Genomic DNA, 14,280 nt, shown 5'->3' on the forward strand with positions numbered 1-14,280 from the left:
AGGAAACCTTTACCCCCCCCCCCCTCATCAACATCTTGATTCAAGACCTCCCCCCCCCCCCCCCCAATCCACCCCACCCCAGTTTGAGCGCTCGCTGAAAAAAGTGTGCTGTTGAAAATAATAAAACACATTTATTTGTATCAGTGACAAATTCATTTTGGGGTAGTTCACATCTGTAGTGATTTCATTTTTAAGACAGCTATGGTGCTGCAATGGGACACACAATTTCCCTTTATTTCTTTCTTCTTGTGTTGCCTTGATCTGTTCATAGTATAAATGAACACAAGAACTTTTTTTTTTAAGGTGGGAGTGCTGTTCGTACGTGGGTAAAACAAAAGCGATCTTTTAATTGTCCTTCGAGGTTTCCCTCATGGAAATAGACGAACTCCGGAAATAACTTTCGGGTTTGTATAGGTTGTGAAAGAGTTTGTTTGTTTGTTTGTTTGTTTGTTTAACGCCCAGCCGACCACGAAGGGCCATATCAGGGCGGTGCTGCTTTGACATTTAACGTGCGCCACACACAAGACAGAAGTCGCAGCACAGGCTTCATGTCTCACCCAGTCACATTATTCTGACACCGGACCAACCAGTCCTAGCACTAACCCCATAATGCCAGACGCCAGGCGGAGCAGCCACTAGATTGCCAATTTTAAAGTTTTGCTGAATATTGTTTGAATATTGCACCTGCAATGATGACGTCACACGTGACGTCGAAGCTACAGGTAAGCGAGGTGTAAAGTATAGAATGAGCACTGTATACTATTTGGCTCTCAGCCCGATTTTAATGCACAGTCGGTACTCCCGAGCAAATGTGGTATCATTTATAAGATGAATGCATATAGAATCTCACACAACCTTTGTAGGAACCCAAACGTGGCAGCAGCTATACGCACTCTTGAGGCGAAGTAGCTCTATTGTGAAAAGTATACTGCAGAAAAAAGCATTTTGGTGCGAAAAATTACCATATCAGCTTAACCGCACGCATCAGAGTGAGTATATCAGAGTGAATTATTAGGTAACTGGAAGGTGTAACACGGCAAGTAAAAAGCTTGTTTGACTGTAGCACATAAGAGTGTCATCAGGCCTCGCATTTCGGAAGTTGTGTTACGTCATGCCGTTTTTACTTTTCTGAATAATATCAATTCTCCCTGAGGACATTTCATTAGACACAATCTGATTAATAACCAGTCAGAGGAAAATGTAATCATCTGGCTTTTTGTAGCAAATAACCTTTTGGAGATACCTCTTAAAGACAAAATTAGAGAGTTAATTACAGAAGTACACCCCGAATTTTGAAAGTCAAAATTCTGCCCGGAAAATCTTTTGCTCTCATTATGACGTGTTGGAATACAATTTGATGGACTTGATACGTATGCTATAACATAGACTAATGCCTGGTCGACTAGTAGGTTCAATATTTAAAAAGATACACGTAAAAACATTATTGTGAGAGACAGTTTTGTTTGTTATTATTGCTTTTCTTACACAAATTACGCCTTTGATTGCGCATCCTTACATTTTCAGCTAGTGCTGAATTTGATCTGAATTGCATTTTATCTTCCAAATAGCTCCTCAATTCAAAGTTAGATGATCAGATGAATCCGCGATGGGCAATGTGTGTCATATTTCCTACATTTTCACCAAGAAAATTAGTTTACTTTTCACTGAAGAAAACATGCTTTTCATGTGTAAAACAAAACACTCTAGTGAATTTCTTGTGAACGGGACAAAGCAGTACAATTTTGTTTATGTAGTTACTGAATGTAGATTGAGCTTGCATGATGTTATTTGAACATCACAACAACAGCGATGACGTCATACGTGACGTCAATGTTACAGGTACGCAACGTGTGGAGTCTAGAATGAGCAGTCTGTGTATAATGTTCGGAAAGATAAACTGCATACAATACACAGAGCAATCGGTACTCCCTCGAAAAAGTTGTGCCATGTGAAAGACATATGAGTATACTTTCTAAATTGTTTTGACATGGACCACAGTGGTAACAGCGTCAATTCACAATTCCAATGCAAAACATCCCAACTACACTGAACACAAAAAGGATTTCTTCAGTGCTATAGACCTCATGATAAACAGCTTTTCCCTAGCTCCAGTCACCAACTCTTGTCCCAAATAGAAATAGTTTCTGAGAGGACGTAAACTCCCCCTTCTAGTTCCAAACAGCTGCATTTCGGTCGGAAACATAATTATGTGTATATTAATATTCTCCATCTCAAGACACAATAGGTAAATCCCAGTCGTCCCGCCGGTGATATATTTCTTGGAATATGACGTCATGTCTACATTCTTCTGTCTTTTCAACACTTTTCCTTTTTTCGCTTTTTGTTTTACAGCGAAGACTTAAAAAAAACCAAACAACAGCTACTGAGCTAGCTGTCCATAGTCTGTGACGGTTGTATATACGTCCTGTCGGAAGACGGGCGACGAAATCATTAAACAGTGTCCTTTGAAAAAGATTGCGCGAAACTCACCAATCATAATATTTTGTGTCTCTTTTGAAACGGACACAAATTTTGATCCCGAGAAAGAATGCTTTTGAAACTTAAGACACGAATAGAGGTACAACCACTTCCTACGCATGCACAATTTCAATGATGTTGCATTTGTCTCAGTGACGTTACCAACGTTCAAAAAGTGTTAACGGAAAACCGTTACAACGTCTATTCTCAGGTTCTGTTTCTGTCCACATATGACACGCATACAGAAGAGAGTATTTGTCAGCGTCCTGTGTAGTTTGAAGAAACTGCTTCGTGTAGTTTTCGATTTATTGCATATCAACTGTAGCTACCCAGGACAAACATTCTCAAAAACCAGGATTTCCTGTCGTTATCAACCTTGTGGACGCTCTCTTTCACACGTTAAATCAGCCTGACTGCGCGGCAGTTTTAAACAAAATAGGTAAGCCCTGTTAGCTAAGACTCCAACGAAACTCACTGGTGTAAAACATATGAAATATTATTTAGTTTTATTCGCCTTTTTCACGGTTTAAAGAGAATCATGCTGTCAAAACCCCTCATTTTATGTGAGTAGGGACCTGTGACGTCGTACCCAAAATAATGCTCAAATTCTTTAAACCAATTTTTGAGCAGAAGAAAGGCGATTCGTCATATACCCATATATTTCTGGCCTAAACGCTGCTGTTTAACATGAGATCTGTAGCACTGAAGAAATATCCTCTCTTTTTTTGTGCTCAGTGTCGTTGGGATGTTTGCCTTCGAATTGTAAATTGACGATGCTACTGCTGAGTTCCACGACAAAACAATTTAAAAAGTATATTCATATGTCTTCCATGCCATTCAACTTTTTCGCGAGAGTACTGTATTGTGGTCAGTAAGTCTCACCAACTAGAACCCGTGCTTATTCTAGACTTTACACCCCGCTTACCTGCAGCTTCGACGTCACGTGTGACGTCATCATTGCAGGTGCAATATTCAAACAATATTCCGCAAGCTCAAACTACATTCAGTAACTACATGGCATAAATTGTACTTCTTTATTCTATGTAAATCATGTTACCCAGAGAGTTTTGTATAACACACTAAATTCCGTTTTTCCTTCAGTGAAACATAAAACCGCCAAAAACGGTATGCACCCGATTTTTTCAGTGAATGTTCAATAAATATGGCGCACATTTTCAATCACAGTTACATTCTATCTTCTTACTTTATACACTTTTGGGTACCAAGAAAAGTTGTTTCAAAGACTATATGCATTTGTCTGTCAAATGAAACCAAATTTGCTCGGGAGTACCTCCCGTGCCTTAAACTCCTTAACTAAGCGTCTTTTTCCGATTTGGTTCCTCGTCTATAGCCAATAAACTGGACTGGTGTCGGTATAACACTTAAGTTTGAAATTAGGTTGTGTGTTCCGCGGTGCAATCTGACCGACACAACCTTAAAACCGCTCATTCAAGAATCGGACGGAAAACACTGGAAGTGGCAAACCTCAGCCTCAAAGTACGCAATACATTGATAGAGAAATAAATAAATACAAGTCGCGTAAAGCGAAATAAAAGCAAACAAACAAACAAACAGACAAACAGACAACATCAGATCATTCGTTCTGACTAAAATTTCAACGTTTGACAAAATAATGTAGGAGTTCCTTATTGTCACTAGATTTCCACAATGTCATACTTTCAAGTTGTATACCTGTACAGTTTGCTTCCAGAAACACCTCCTTGCTTGTTGGTTCTTGTACGATCGACACACTCTCAAAATCGGGCTGCTCTCCTTGTGCCCTCCTCTTCACAATGACAATGAGACCGTTACACGTTGGTGATTAGGTTTTCAACCGCCTTGCCATGATCGCCTGATTAAAAGTGTCACGTGTAAGTCGTGTCGTGACGAGCAGTCACGCTTTATGAAAATTATGATACATTTGTTTAAAGGCACACTCATTCCCGTTTTTTTTCACTTAACACTTAAAAATAAATGTTGTTTGGGTCATTTTGCCATTTTGAATATCTTGAGCCATTTGTTCAGGTTCTAAAATTGATTGGATTGTAAAATGTTGGTTTTTCTAAAATATTGGACTGATGAAGTGTGAATAAACCCTTCATTCTTTGTCCATTCTTCCTTCTATTTCCTAATCACTCCACTTTAAAGGCATAGTTTTTTTGCGTAAAAAAAAAGGTCTTCTCACCATCTCAGATTTGGCCTGATTTTGACATGGCATAAGACCATCCCTCCACTTGGTTCTTTCTTTATTTCTTTATTTGGTGTTTAACGTCGTTTTCAACCACGAAGGTTATATCGCGACGGGGAAAGGTGGGAGATGGGATAGAGCCACTTGTCAATTGTTTCTTGTTCACAAAAGCACTAATCAAAAATGTGCTCCAGGGGCTTGCAACATAGTACAATATATTACCTTACTGGGAGAATGCAAGTTTCCAGTACAAAGGACTTAACATTTCTTACATACTGCTTGACTAAAATCTTTACAAAAATGGACTACATTCTATACAAGAAACACTTAACAAGGGTTGAAAAGGAGAAACAGAATCCGTTAGTCGCCTCTTACGACATGCTGGAGAACGAGAGCATCGGGTAAATTCTTCCCCCTAACCCGCGGGGGGTCTCCACTTAATTGGTCACATACCAAAAATCCCTGTTTGCTTTCAGTGAAGAGTAAGATTTTATTAATTAATTTCACAGAAAGCCGCAGGTGTACGTTAAAAAATTAATTCATCAATAAATTCCCACTCAGCACAGAGAAACACATAAGCTGTTAATTGTTTGTGTCAAAAAAGTGAATGGCCCACGTAAAAGTCTGACCAGGTTTTGAGGTGGTGAGTCAAATCGTTTACACGGAAAGAAATGTGCCTTTAATTACGTGAAAATTAAAATTAAAATAGACACGTGCGCGATTTAAAGTTTGCACACGAGTTCTTTAATGAAAGTGCGAAGGCAGTTCAGCAATGGCCAAACAAAAGTATGACAGCTGAACTGGAAACTGTTCTCATATTATGGATCTTAGTTTTTCTCGTGATGGCTTGGGGGCATTGGCTGCCTAATTTTTAAAACACTGATCTTGATTACATCAACATCGCGCAGGCCCATTAATGTTGCAAATGGCGGAACAAGTGCATTACCTAGCATAATCTTAAAGACGCTTTCCTTTCCGGGTAAACAACTCTGAAAACAATCATGTAAACGATCCTGTATTTAATCCTGTAAACAATCCTGTAAACGATCCTGTAATAAATCATGTAAAAAATCCTGTAAACGATCCTGTAATAAATCATGTAAACAATCATGTAAACGACCCTGTAAACAATCCTGTAAACGATCCTGTAATAAATCCTGTAAAAAATCCTGTAAACAATCCTGTAATAAATCATGTAAAAAAATCATGTAAACGATCCTGTAATAAATCATGTAAACAATCCTGTAAACGACCCTGTAATAAATCCTGTAAACAATCCTGTAAACGATCCTGTAATAAATCATGTAAACGATCCTGTATTAAATCATGTAAACGATCCTGTAATAAATCATGTAAACAATTTTGCAAACAACCACGAGTCTGTAAAGATTTGTTTTCATGGAATAAAATCATCATTCAACGCGGACATATATATATAGATAAATATACAAAATGAACCAACCACATGGTTATCATGGCTCTTTTCTGTGCAGATTCGGATTTCTGTTCTCGGAATTAGTCGCGTAACTGACAACTGGTGTCATTATTTCAGTCCCCCCCACACACAAAAATTAATAAAAAAATAATGATAATTTTATGATCATAATACTAATAATTTAAATAATAATCATCATCATAACATAAATATTATATACATAAATATATTCCAACTCTACACTGATGAGTACAGTGATCAGGCTGCTGATTTTTGATATCCTTAGTATTTTTGTAACCATGCAAGCGCTCCTTTCATGTGTAAATATCTGATCAGATCTGAGTTGTTGTAAATGATTGTTCATACAAGAAGCAATGCATCTTTGAGAGCTATTCACGAGTCGTGTTTGATTTGTGGTTTAATGTGATGATGGAGAATGATAATTGGATCACGAGATCAAGATGCATGCATAAATTTAATTCCACTATTTATACTGAATGTCTAACTTAATGAAGACAATTGAAGACACTTATTCATCACGACGTTTAGTTAAAATGGTGGCTCGTGTGTGTGTGTGTGTGTGTGTGTGTGTGTGTGTGCGTATGTGTGTGTGTTGTATGCATGCCTGTGTGCATGTGGGTATGAATATGTGGTAGTATGCACGTGTGTGTGTGTGTGTATATGCGTGTTTGTGTGCGTGTTTATGAGTGTATGTATGTGAGTGTTTGCACACGCGTGTCCGTGTGTGTGTGCGTGCTTGCGTGCGTGTGTGTGTGAGTGTATGTGTATGTGTGTGTGTGTGTGTGTGATTTGTTTTTAAAGCTTTCTTTTTTACAATGAGACAAACAAGCAGACGGACATCATAAACTTTACTGTTCAAAACTTCGACTGAAGCAGACAAATCTTTTACATCATATATGATTGTAAAGAATACCACAATGCAATCTCTCTCTCTCTCTCTCTCTCTCTCTCTCTCTCTCTCTCTCTCTCTCTCTCTCTCTCTCTCTCTCTCTCTCTCTCTCTTTCGCACACACATAATGTTTATTTTTTAAGCATAATATTCAGTCTGAAGAAGACACTTTCATTGCCTTTAATCCAATTATGCAATTATCTCTGTCACCGACAGACAGGCAGACGCTCTTTCCTTAGCATTTTCATTTTCAATTCAGGCTGAAAACTGTAAAGTTTTTATTCTATCAAAGTTTTACACACACACACACACACACACACACACACACACACACACACACACATGCTTGTGCATACACACACACACACACACACACACACACACTCACACAACATGCATGTGCATGCGCACACCCCCACACACACCCCCCCACACACACACACACCCCCACACACACCCACACCCCCACACACACACACCCACACACACACACACCCCCCCACACACACACACACACACATGCATGTGCATGCACACACCCCCACACACAGCCACTGTAATTACTAAATTGAGCAAATAGGGACGGCTTGCACAGCTGCATAGAATGGCAGACACCAATCTGTCAGCATATCTCACAACTGTGTGCAGGTGGAACAAAACAAGAAAAATGTGTTAATGGAAAATGTAAGAATCACAACAACCAGAATCTGTTTAATTTAAGTAATTCCGCTTCATCAATTTGAAGGAGAGAACTGGTATATGTGTTAACCGGTAATTACCGGTATTTTACCGGTTGAAATGAGAAAATACCGGAAAATAATTGGCTGCCGGTATAACCTACCGGTTGACGTTTAGAACTACTGTTTTTTACGCTGGTAAAACAACAAAACCAGTACTCTGAGTTGGACTCTTACTGGTTCCAACGACCAGCCTACCTTTTTTTTCTGAATAGTTTTCATCATAAAAGTTTGTGTACTAGTTTGAAAAAATATTAGCGCCATCACTGGAGAACATTTAACGTTACCTCACAGAATCATATACTTACTGATTATCTATTGTGTATCCATCAAGACACATATATTTCTTATGAATGTTTTGTTTTGTCTATAATTAAACAATGTAATCTTTTCTAGTAAATTGCCGGGAATGTCTAGCCTTTAATTTGAAGGAGCCTCAATTGTTTGCAATGGTATTTTTGTGACAAGCACTTTCAAGTGTGATTGGCACCCCATCCGGGGATAGGCAGCTTGAGTTACTCAAATATTGTAATGTCCATTCAGTCACAGCCACAGTGCAGTGGTGGCCTGGTGTAACACAAAATTTTTACTCCACGAAAAATTTACTCCGGAGTAAAAATGTTGTACGAAATTCTTACTCCGAGTAAATTTTTCGTACGAGAAAAGAACTCCCCAAGGCACAAAAAAATTACTCCCTCCATGAAATTTTTACTCCCCATTTTTTTTACTTCCAGTAAAAATCGCGTACGCTAAAATGTGATGCGGGCAAAGGGATAATGCCAATAATGTGATCTCGTGCAAACGAATGTCGCGCTACCCTCCCTTCACCCCTTCCACCACCAAGCCTAACAGCCCCACAAGGGAGTATAAATTTCGTACACCTGGCATTGGAAGTTAAATTGCTCGTGTTAGGGTGAAGTAATTTATTCGTTTTTTATTCGTCAGGGGAGTAACATTTGTGTACGAAATGTTTACTCGGAACTCACCTGTCGTGGGGAGTAATTTTTTCGTGTAATGGGGGAGTGCTTTTTTCGTAAAGGGAGAAACATTTTCGTACGAAATTTTTACTCCGGAGTAAAAATCTCGTGGGAGTAATTTTCTCGTGTTACACCGGCATCCCTAATCAGTAAACAGTGGAACCCCCATTTTAAGACCCTCCCCAATTAAAGACTCCTTTTTAAGACCTTGATTTTTATATTTAGTCAAGTTTTGACTAAATATTTTAACATCGAGGGGGAATCGAAACGAGGGTCGTGGTGTATGTGCGTGTGTGTGTCTGTGTGTGTGTGTGTGTGTGTAGAGCGATTCAGACTAAACTACTGGACCGATCTTTATGAAATTTGACATGAGAGTTCCTGGGTATGAAATCCCCGAACGTTTTTTTCATTTTTTGGATAAATGTCTTTGATGACGTCATATCCGGCTTTTCGTGAAAGTTGAGGCGGCACTGTCACGCCCTCATTTTTCAACCAAATTGGTTGAAATTTTGGTCAAGTAATCTTCGACGAAGCCCGGACTTCGGTATTGCATTTCAGCTTGGTGGCTTAAAAATTAATTAATGACTTTGGTCATTAAAAATCTGAAAATTGTAAAAAAAAAAAAAAATTTATAAAACGATCCAAATTTACGTTTATCTTATTCTCCATCATTTGCTGATTCCAAAAACATATAAATATGTTATATTCGGATTAAAAACAAGCTCTGAAAATTAAATATATAAAAATTATTATCAAAATTAAATTGTCCAAATCAATTTAAAAACACTTTCATCTTATTCCTTGTCGGTTCCTGATTCCAAAAACATATAGATATGATATGTTTGGATTAAAAACACGCTCAGAAAGTTAAAACAAAGAGAGGTACAGAAAAGCGTGCTATCCTTCTTAGCGCAACTACTACCCCGCTCTTCTTGTCAATTTCACTGCCTTTGCCATGAGCGGTGGACTGACGATGCTACGAGTATACGGTCTTGCTGAAAAATGGCATTGCGTTCAGTTTCATTCTGTGAGTTCGACAGCTACTTGACTAAATATTGTATTTTCGCCTTACGCGACTTGTTTTTAGATGTTCTGTTCATAACCTCTGTATAGTTACCTCCATTTTAAGAATCTCTTCTTTTTAGACCTGATTTTCACACATTTTTGGAGGTCTTAAAAGGGGGGTTCCACTGTATCTCGCCATCTGTGCACCTGGTCATCCCAGCATTAGACCCGAGATGGAATCTATCACACTGATAACTCTCCCCTTTACTGTTCAAATCTTCTCTGCGACAATGCAACTGCATCACAAAATTAACTGTCAATATGTTTGTCTTAACATTTGTTTATGTAACTGCGTGCCGAATGACAACAATCACCTTTGGAGTTAAAGGCCAGTCAAACATGAGTGAGAATTTTAAAGCTAATTTAATAGGCTCTTATAAACTGCCATGGGTACGCAAAGGTTTGTTTGTTTGTTTGTTTGTTTGCTTAACGCCCAGCCGACCACGAAGGGCCATATCAGGGCGGTGCTGCTTTGACATATAACGTGCGCCACACACACAAGACAGAAGTCGCAGCACAGGCTTCACGTCTCACCCAGTCACATTATTCTGACACCGGACCAACCCGTCCTAGCACTAACCCCATAATGCCAGACGCCAGGCGGAGCAGCCACTAGATTGCCAATTTTAAAGTCTTAGGTACGACCCGGCCAGGGTTCGAACCCACGACCTCCCGATCACGGGGCGGACGGACGGACGCCTTACCACTAGGCCAACCGTGCCGGTGGTACGTAAAGGTTCCAAAGAGTGTTCAAGGTGACAACAGCGGCCATACCCCATCACAAACTGTGTGCGCGTGTATGGGTGTGCGTGTGGGAAAGTGTCCCATCATTATGTGTAGCCAACATATCTGAGATTGTTGTTGATAACGCTAGTCATTTGAATTGTGTATGTGATTGTGTTGCATTTATTTAAAAGTTTATTTGTTTTTAAATGTGAAATTGTTGCTGTTATTATATATTTAAGATTGATTTAACTAGGTGCTTATGTTGTGTATTGTTGCTGTTATTAAGATTATTATATTTAAGATTGATTTAAGGTGCTTACGTTGTGCATTGTTGCTGTTATTAAGATGATTATATTTAAGATTGTAAGGCGCTTAGAACTATTTTAGGATTTGCGCCCTATAAATACCCTTATTATTATTATTAAACAGCGTAACTCTAAATTTCACCGGGGTGCTGTCTTCTAACGTACCAAAAATGTCAAGCTACTTTAAAAAAACAAACTCACGCTTTGGAAGGGAGACAACTCTATCAATGCAAACAACTGCCTGTGACAAAGGGGGACTACTGCGTCACACTGTCACATTTACACCTCTTCATCTACCATTAGCACTGAGATGAATTGATTTCCATCACACAGTTGACTGTTAATGTGTTATCTGTCCCCACTGCAGTTCAAATAGTCTCTCTGCAACTTTGCACCTGCAATCAGAACTGAGACCTAAGCCAGTCCATCACAAAATAAAATGTTAAATGTATCATCTCCTGCCTCTACTGTTCAGACAATCTCTCTTCAGCGTTATAACTTCATGTTCATACAGCTTTAGAACTGATACCTAATCCATCATAGAAAGGACAATACAGTGAAACCCTCCTTTAAAAGACCCTCTTATTCAACACTTAGGACCCCACCTATGTTGACCAAGTTTTTTGTAGCCGAGACCAGCTGTGCTGCAGCAGGTCACTCAGAATTGTAGTAACTGTGTAGTAACTGTGTATCAACTCACTGGAATGCTGGCGTTAGATGGACGTTACAGTGTGTTAAATTCATAGCTCAGAAGCTAACAGTCGAAGCGGATATATCCGAACCTGGTCAGATAAAGCCATATGAGTGGGTGCGGATATAATATCCGTACCTAGAAGAAAATGAGTTAAGACCTGATTTTCTCAGATTTTTTTAGGTCTTAAAAGGGGGGGGGGGGGGGGGGGGGGGTTCAACTTTACTGGTGTTTGTTAGTGTGTCAACTATCTTCTCTACTTTTCAAATAGTCTCTCTGTGCTTTTAGCGCTTTCTCATACATAGTCAGGTCAAGTCCATCACAGCTTCGCACGATCCGTGCGGCGAGCACCATAGCGCTTTCCTTGTCCATATCCCCTGGCTTCATTTCCCCGATGAAATGGAACAGGCTCCCGATTCTGGCGTCAAAAGGTTCCACCAGTGTCGTGTCGACTGTCAGAGACGCCTGAGACTTCGGCTCCACTAGCCTGGCTCGACAGTGACCGGTGTCATGTTGGTCTAATCTGTGAACAAAATGGGAAAAACATTAAACAGGCACCTGAGCGAGTGATTTTATCTCCAAAGAAAGTGTTTCTTCTGAATGGTTGGGGTGAGAGTTAGGCAAGAAGACACCAAACAAACAATTTAAAGTTTATTTGTTTTTAAATATGTATTTTTACTGTTATTAGGATTATCATTATTTAAGATTAATTTAAGGCGCTTACGTTGTGTATTGTTGCTGTTATTAAGATGATTATATTTAAGATTGTAAGGCGCTTAGAACTATTTTAGGACTTTCGTCCTATTAATACCCTTATTATTATTACTATTATTATTATTATTAATAAACACAGACAGAGAAGTGTGAATACAAACACAAACATAGTCAAAATGACCAACCTAATGGCACACCCACACACACACAGACAGATGCTCCAAACAGGTCAATCTTGCACAGTATGTGAACTGTTTTCTTCAAGAGTCAAAAAAACAAGAAAGGTCATTTGTTGGAACGTTTGTTATTGACAAAACAAAGTGATTGTAAGCGTTCCAACAAATTATCTTTCTTGTTATTTTATTCTGAATTTTGGAACTTTGCCTTTGGCAGTCTCTTTGTTTTTGGATCTGTTTTCATCAAGGTTCTGAACCTTCAAATCAATCATTGCCTCGATCACCCCCTCCCCAGCCCACCCAAAACATACATTAAGGGCACAAATATATTTAAACAGACACACACACCTGGGAACAAAGACACATTTCGCAGCTTGTCCAGCGATTAGATGGAAATTTGGTTTTTAATTGCATTCATTTAAACATGAACAGTTGATGCGAGAGCACCTATAAATACAGTATTGCGCACACATGCGCATCTAACTCTAAGCCTCCAAATTTGCAGAACCTGCACTTCCAAGTAAAACAAGTCATTTTAGATCCCTTTGAAGTCACGGAATGCACTGTACCTTTGTGTACGATTGCATTTCGTTTACATGCGTCAAAGACGGAATTATCCGTGAATTGTGACAGGGGACGTAACTCTGTCGTGTAAATGATCTCCCTTGGTTGAAAATGTAAGTTTTTTGGCATCATGTTTGACGATCAAACAACCAAATAAATTAATTATGCTTAAGTTTGGAGCTCAATCCGTCAATTAATTTCACAACAAACGTGAGCCTCCACCACGAAAAGAGTCGCATGACATGTCACCTCGCGCGGTTCTGCGCTTGGCTAATGTAAGTCCGAGGAGTGTCTGGTAAGGCCAAAAAAAAAAAAATTGTCTGTTTAGGGTAACATGACCAAAAAAAGTAGGGTCGGTAGGTAGGTAGGTTGTTTTTTTTTTTTTTTTTTTTTTTTTTTGGTGTAAATGCTATGTTGGCTGAACATTCACTTCTTATATTTGATGAATGCATGTTTCAAAACTAACGTATAAATAAAACAGAGAGAAAGGGAGAGAAAGAAACGCCAAATGTCTTTTTTTAGCATTTTTACCTCTTTTTTTTCTTCTTTTTTTTTGAAATCAAAAAAAAGTTTTTGGGTCGGCGCCAAATCGATAGGGTCGGTCGGGTTACCCTAAACAGACAATTTTTTTTTTTGGCCTAATGTAAGTCCGAGGAGTGTCGGGTAACAGTGTGAGGGTCACCTTAGTCACAGGCTCATAATAATAATAACTCAAACAGTTTTCGCTCTTTTCTAAAACGGTTTTCACCACTGGATAAAGCATAACAAACTCTTTAGGAAAATGTAAAAATATGAAAATCATGCAAAGGTGACATGCGACTCATTCCATGGTGGAGGGTCACATAATATGTTCTTTGGCTTGTTTACAGGGGGAGTTGTATCAAAAATAAGTTAAGAATGCCACTGAATTGTGAGCTATGAATTTAACACACTAAAGTTCAAGCGTACCAAAATGTGTGCTTTTTTTTTTTTTACCCAGCTCCCTCTTAGATTGGTGTCATGAAGGATTTGGTCCCAAAAATGTGCGATTCTAGTGTCTACTTTCGATTTCATATTATTTTTTCCGCTAAAAAATTGTTTTATGAGCTGTGGCTGAACAAATCAAAAGCAAACATATTAATCAGTAGGACACAAATTCAATGCGTTTAACTGATCTTCTACCTTCCAAGCACGCTGATTGAGCTCTGCATCCACTGCGATGGCTCCACCAGTTCCTGAAGTAGGAAAGGTTCTCCAAATGAGGGAATGTTTCGGACCTCCATTACTGTTTGTGGGAGTTGTACAAAAACAGAATTTCAGAAATGCACCATACAA

The 14,280-nt window shown here is 38.9% G+C and overlaps 1 protein-coding gene across 1 annotated transcript; it reads right to left on the bottom strand.

Annotated features, from left to right (window-relative positions):
• Positions 1-9,612: 9,612 nt before the first annotated feature.
• LOC138973076 (CST complex subunit TEN1-like) lies at positions 9,613-14,233 on the bottom strand. The gene is made up of 2 exons (XM_070345733.1): positions 14,128-14,233; positions 9,613-12,035 (listed from the first exon to the last, which is right to left on the bottom strand). The coding sequence occupies exons 1-2, from the start codon at positions 14,226-14,228 to the stop codon at positions 11,756-11,758; spliced, it is 381 nt and encodes a 126-aa protein (XP_070201834.1). The 5' UTR covers positions 14,229-14,233; the 3' UTR covers positions 9,613-11,755.
• Between the last annotated feature and the right edge of the window lie 47 nt (positions 14,234-14,280).

This window comes from Littorina saxatilis, linkage group LG8, assembly GCF_037325665.1.
Source record: "Littorina saxatilis isolate snail1 linkage group LG8, US_GU_Lsax_2.0, whole genome shotgun sequence".
NCBI lineage: Eukaryota > Metazoa > Mollusca > Gastropoda > Littorinimorpha > Littorinidae > Littorina > Littorina saxatilis.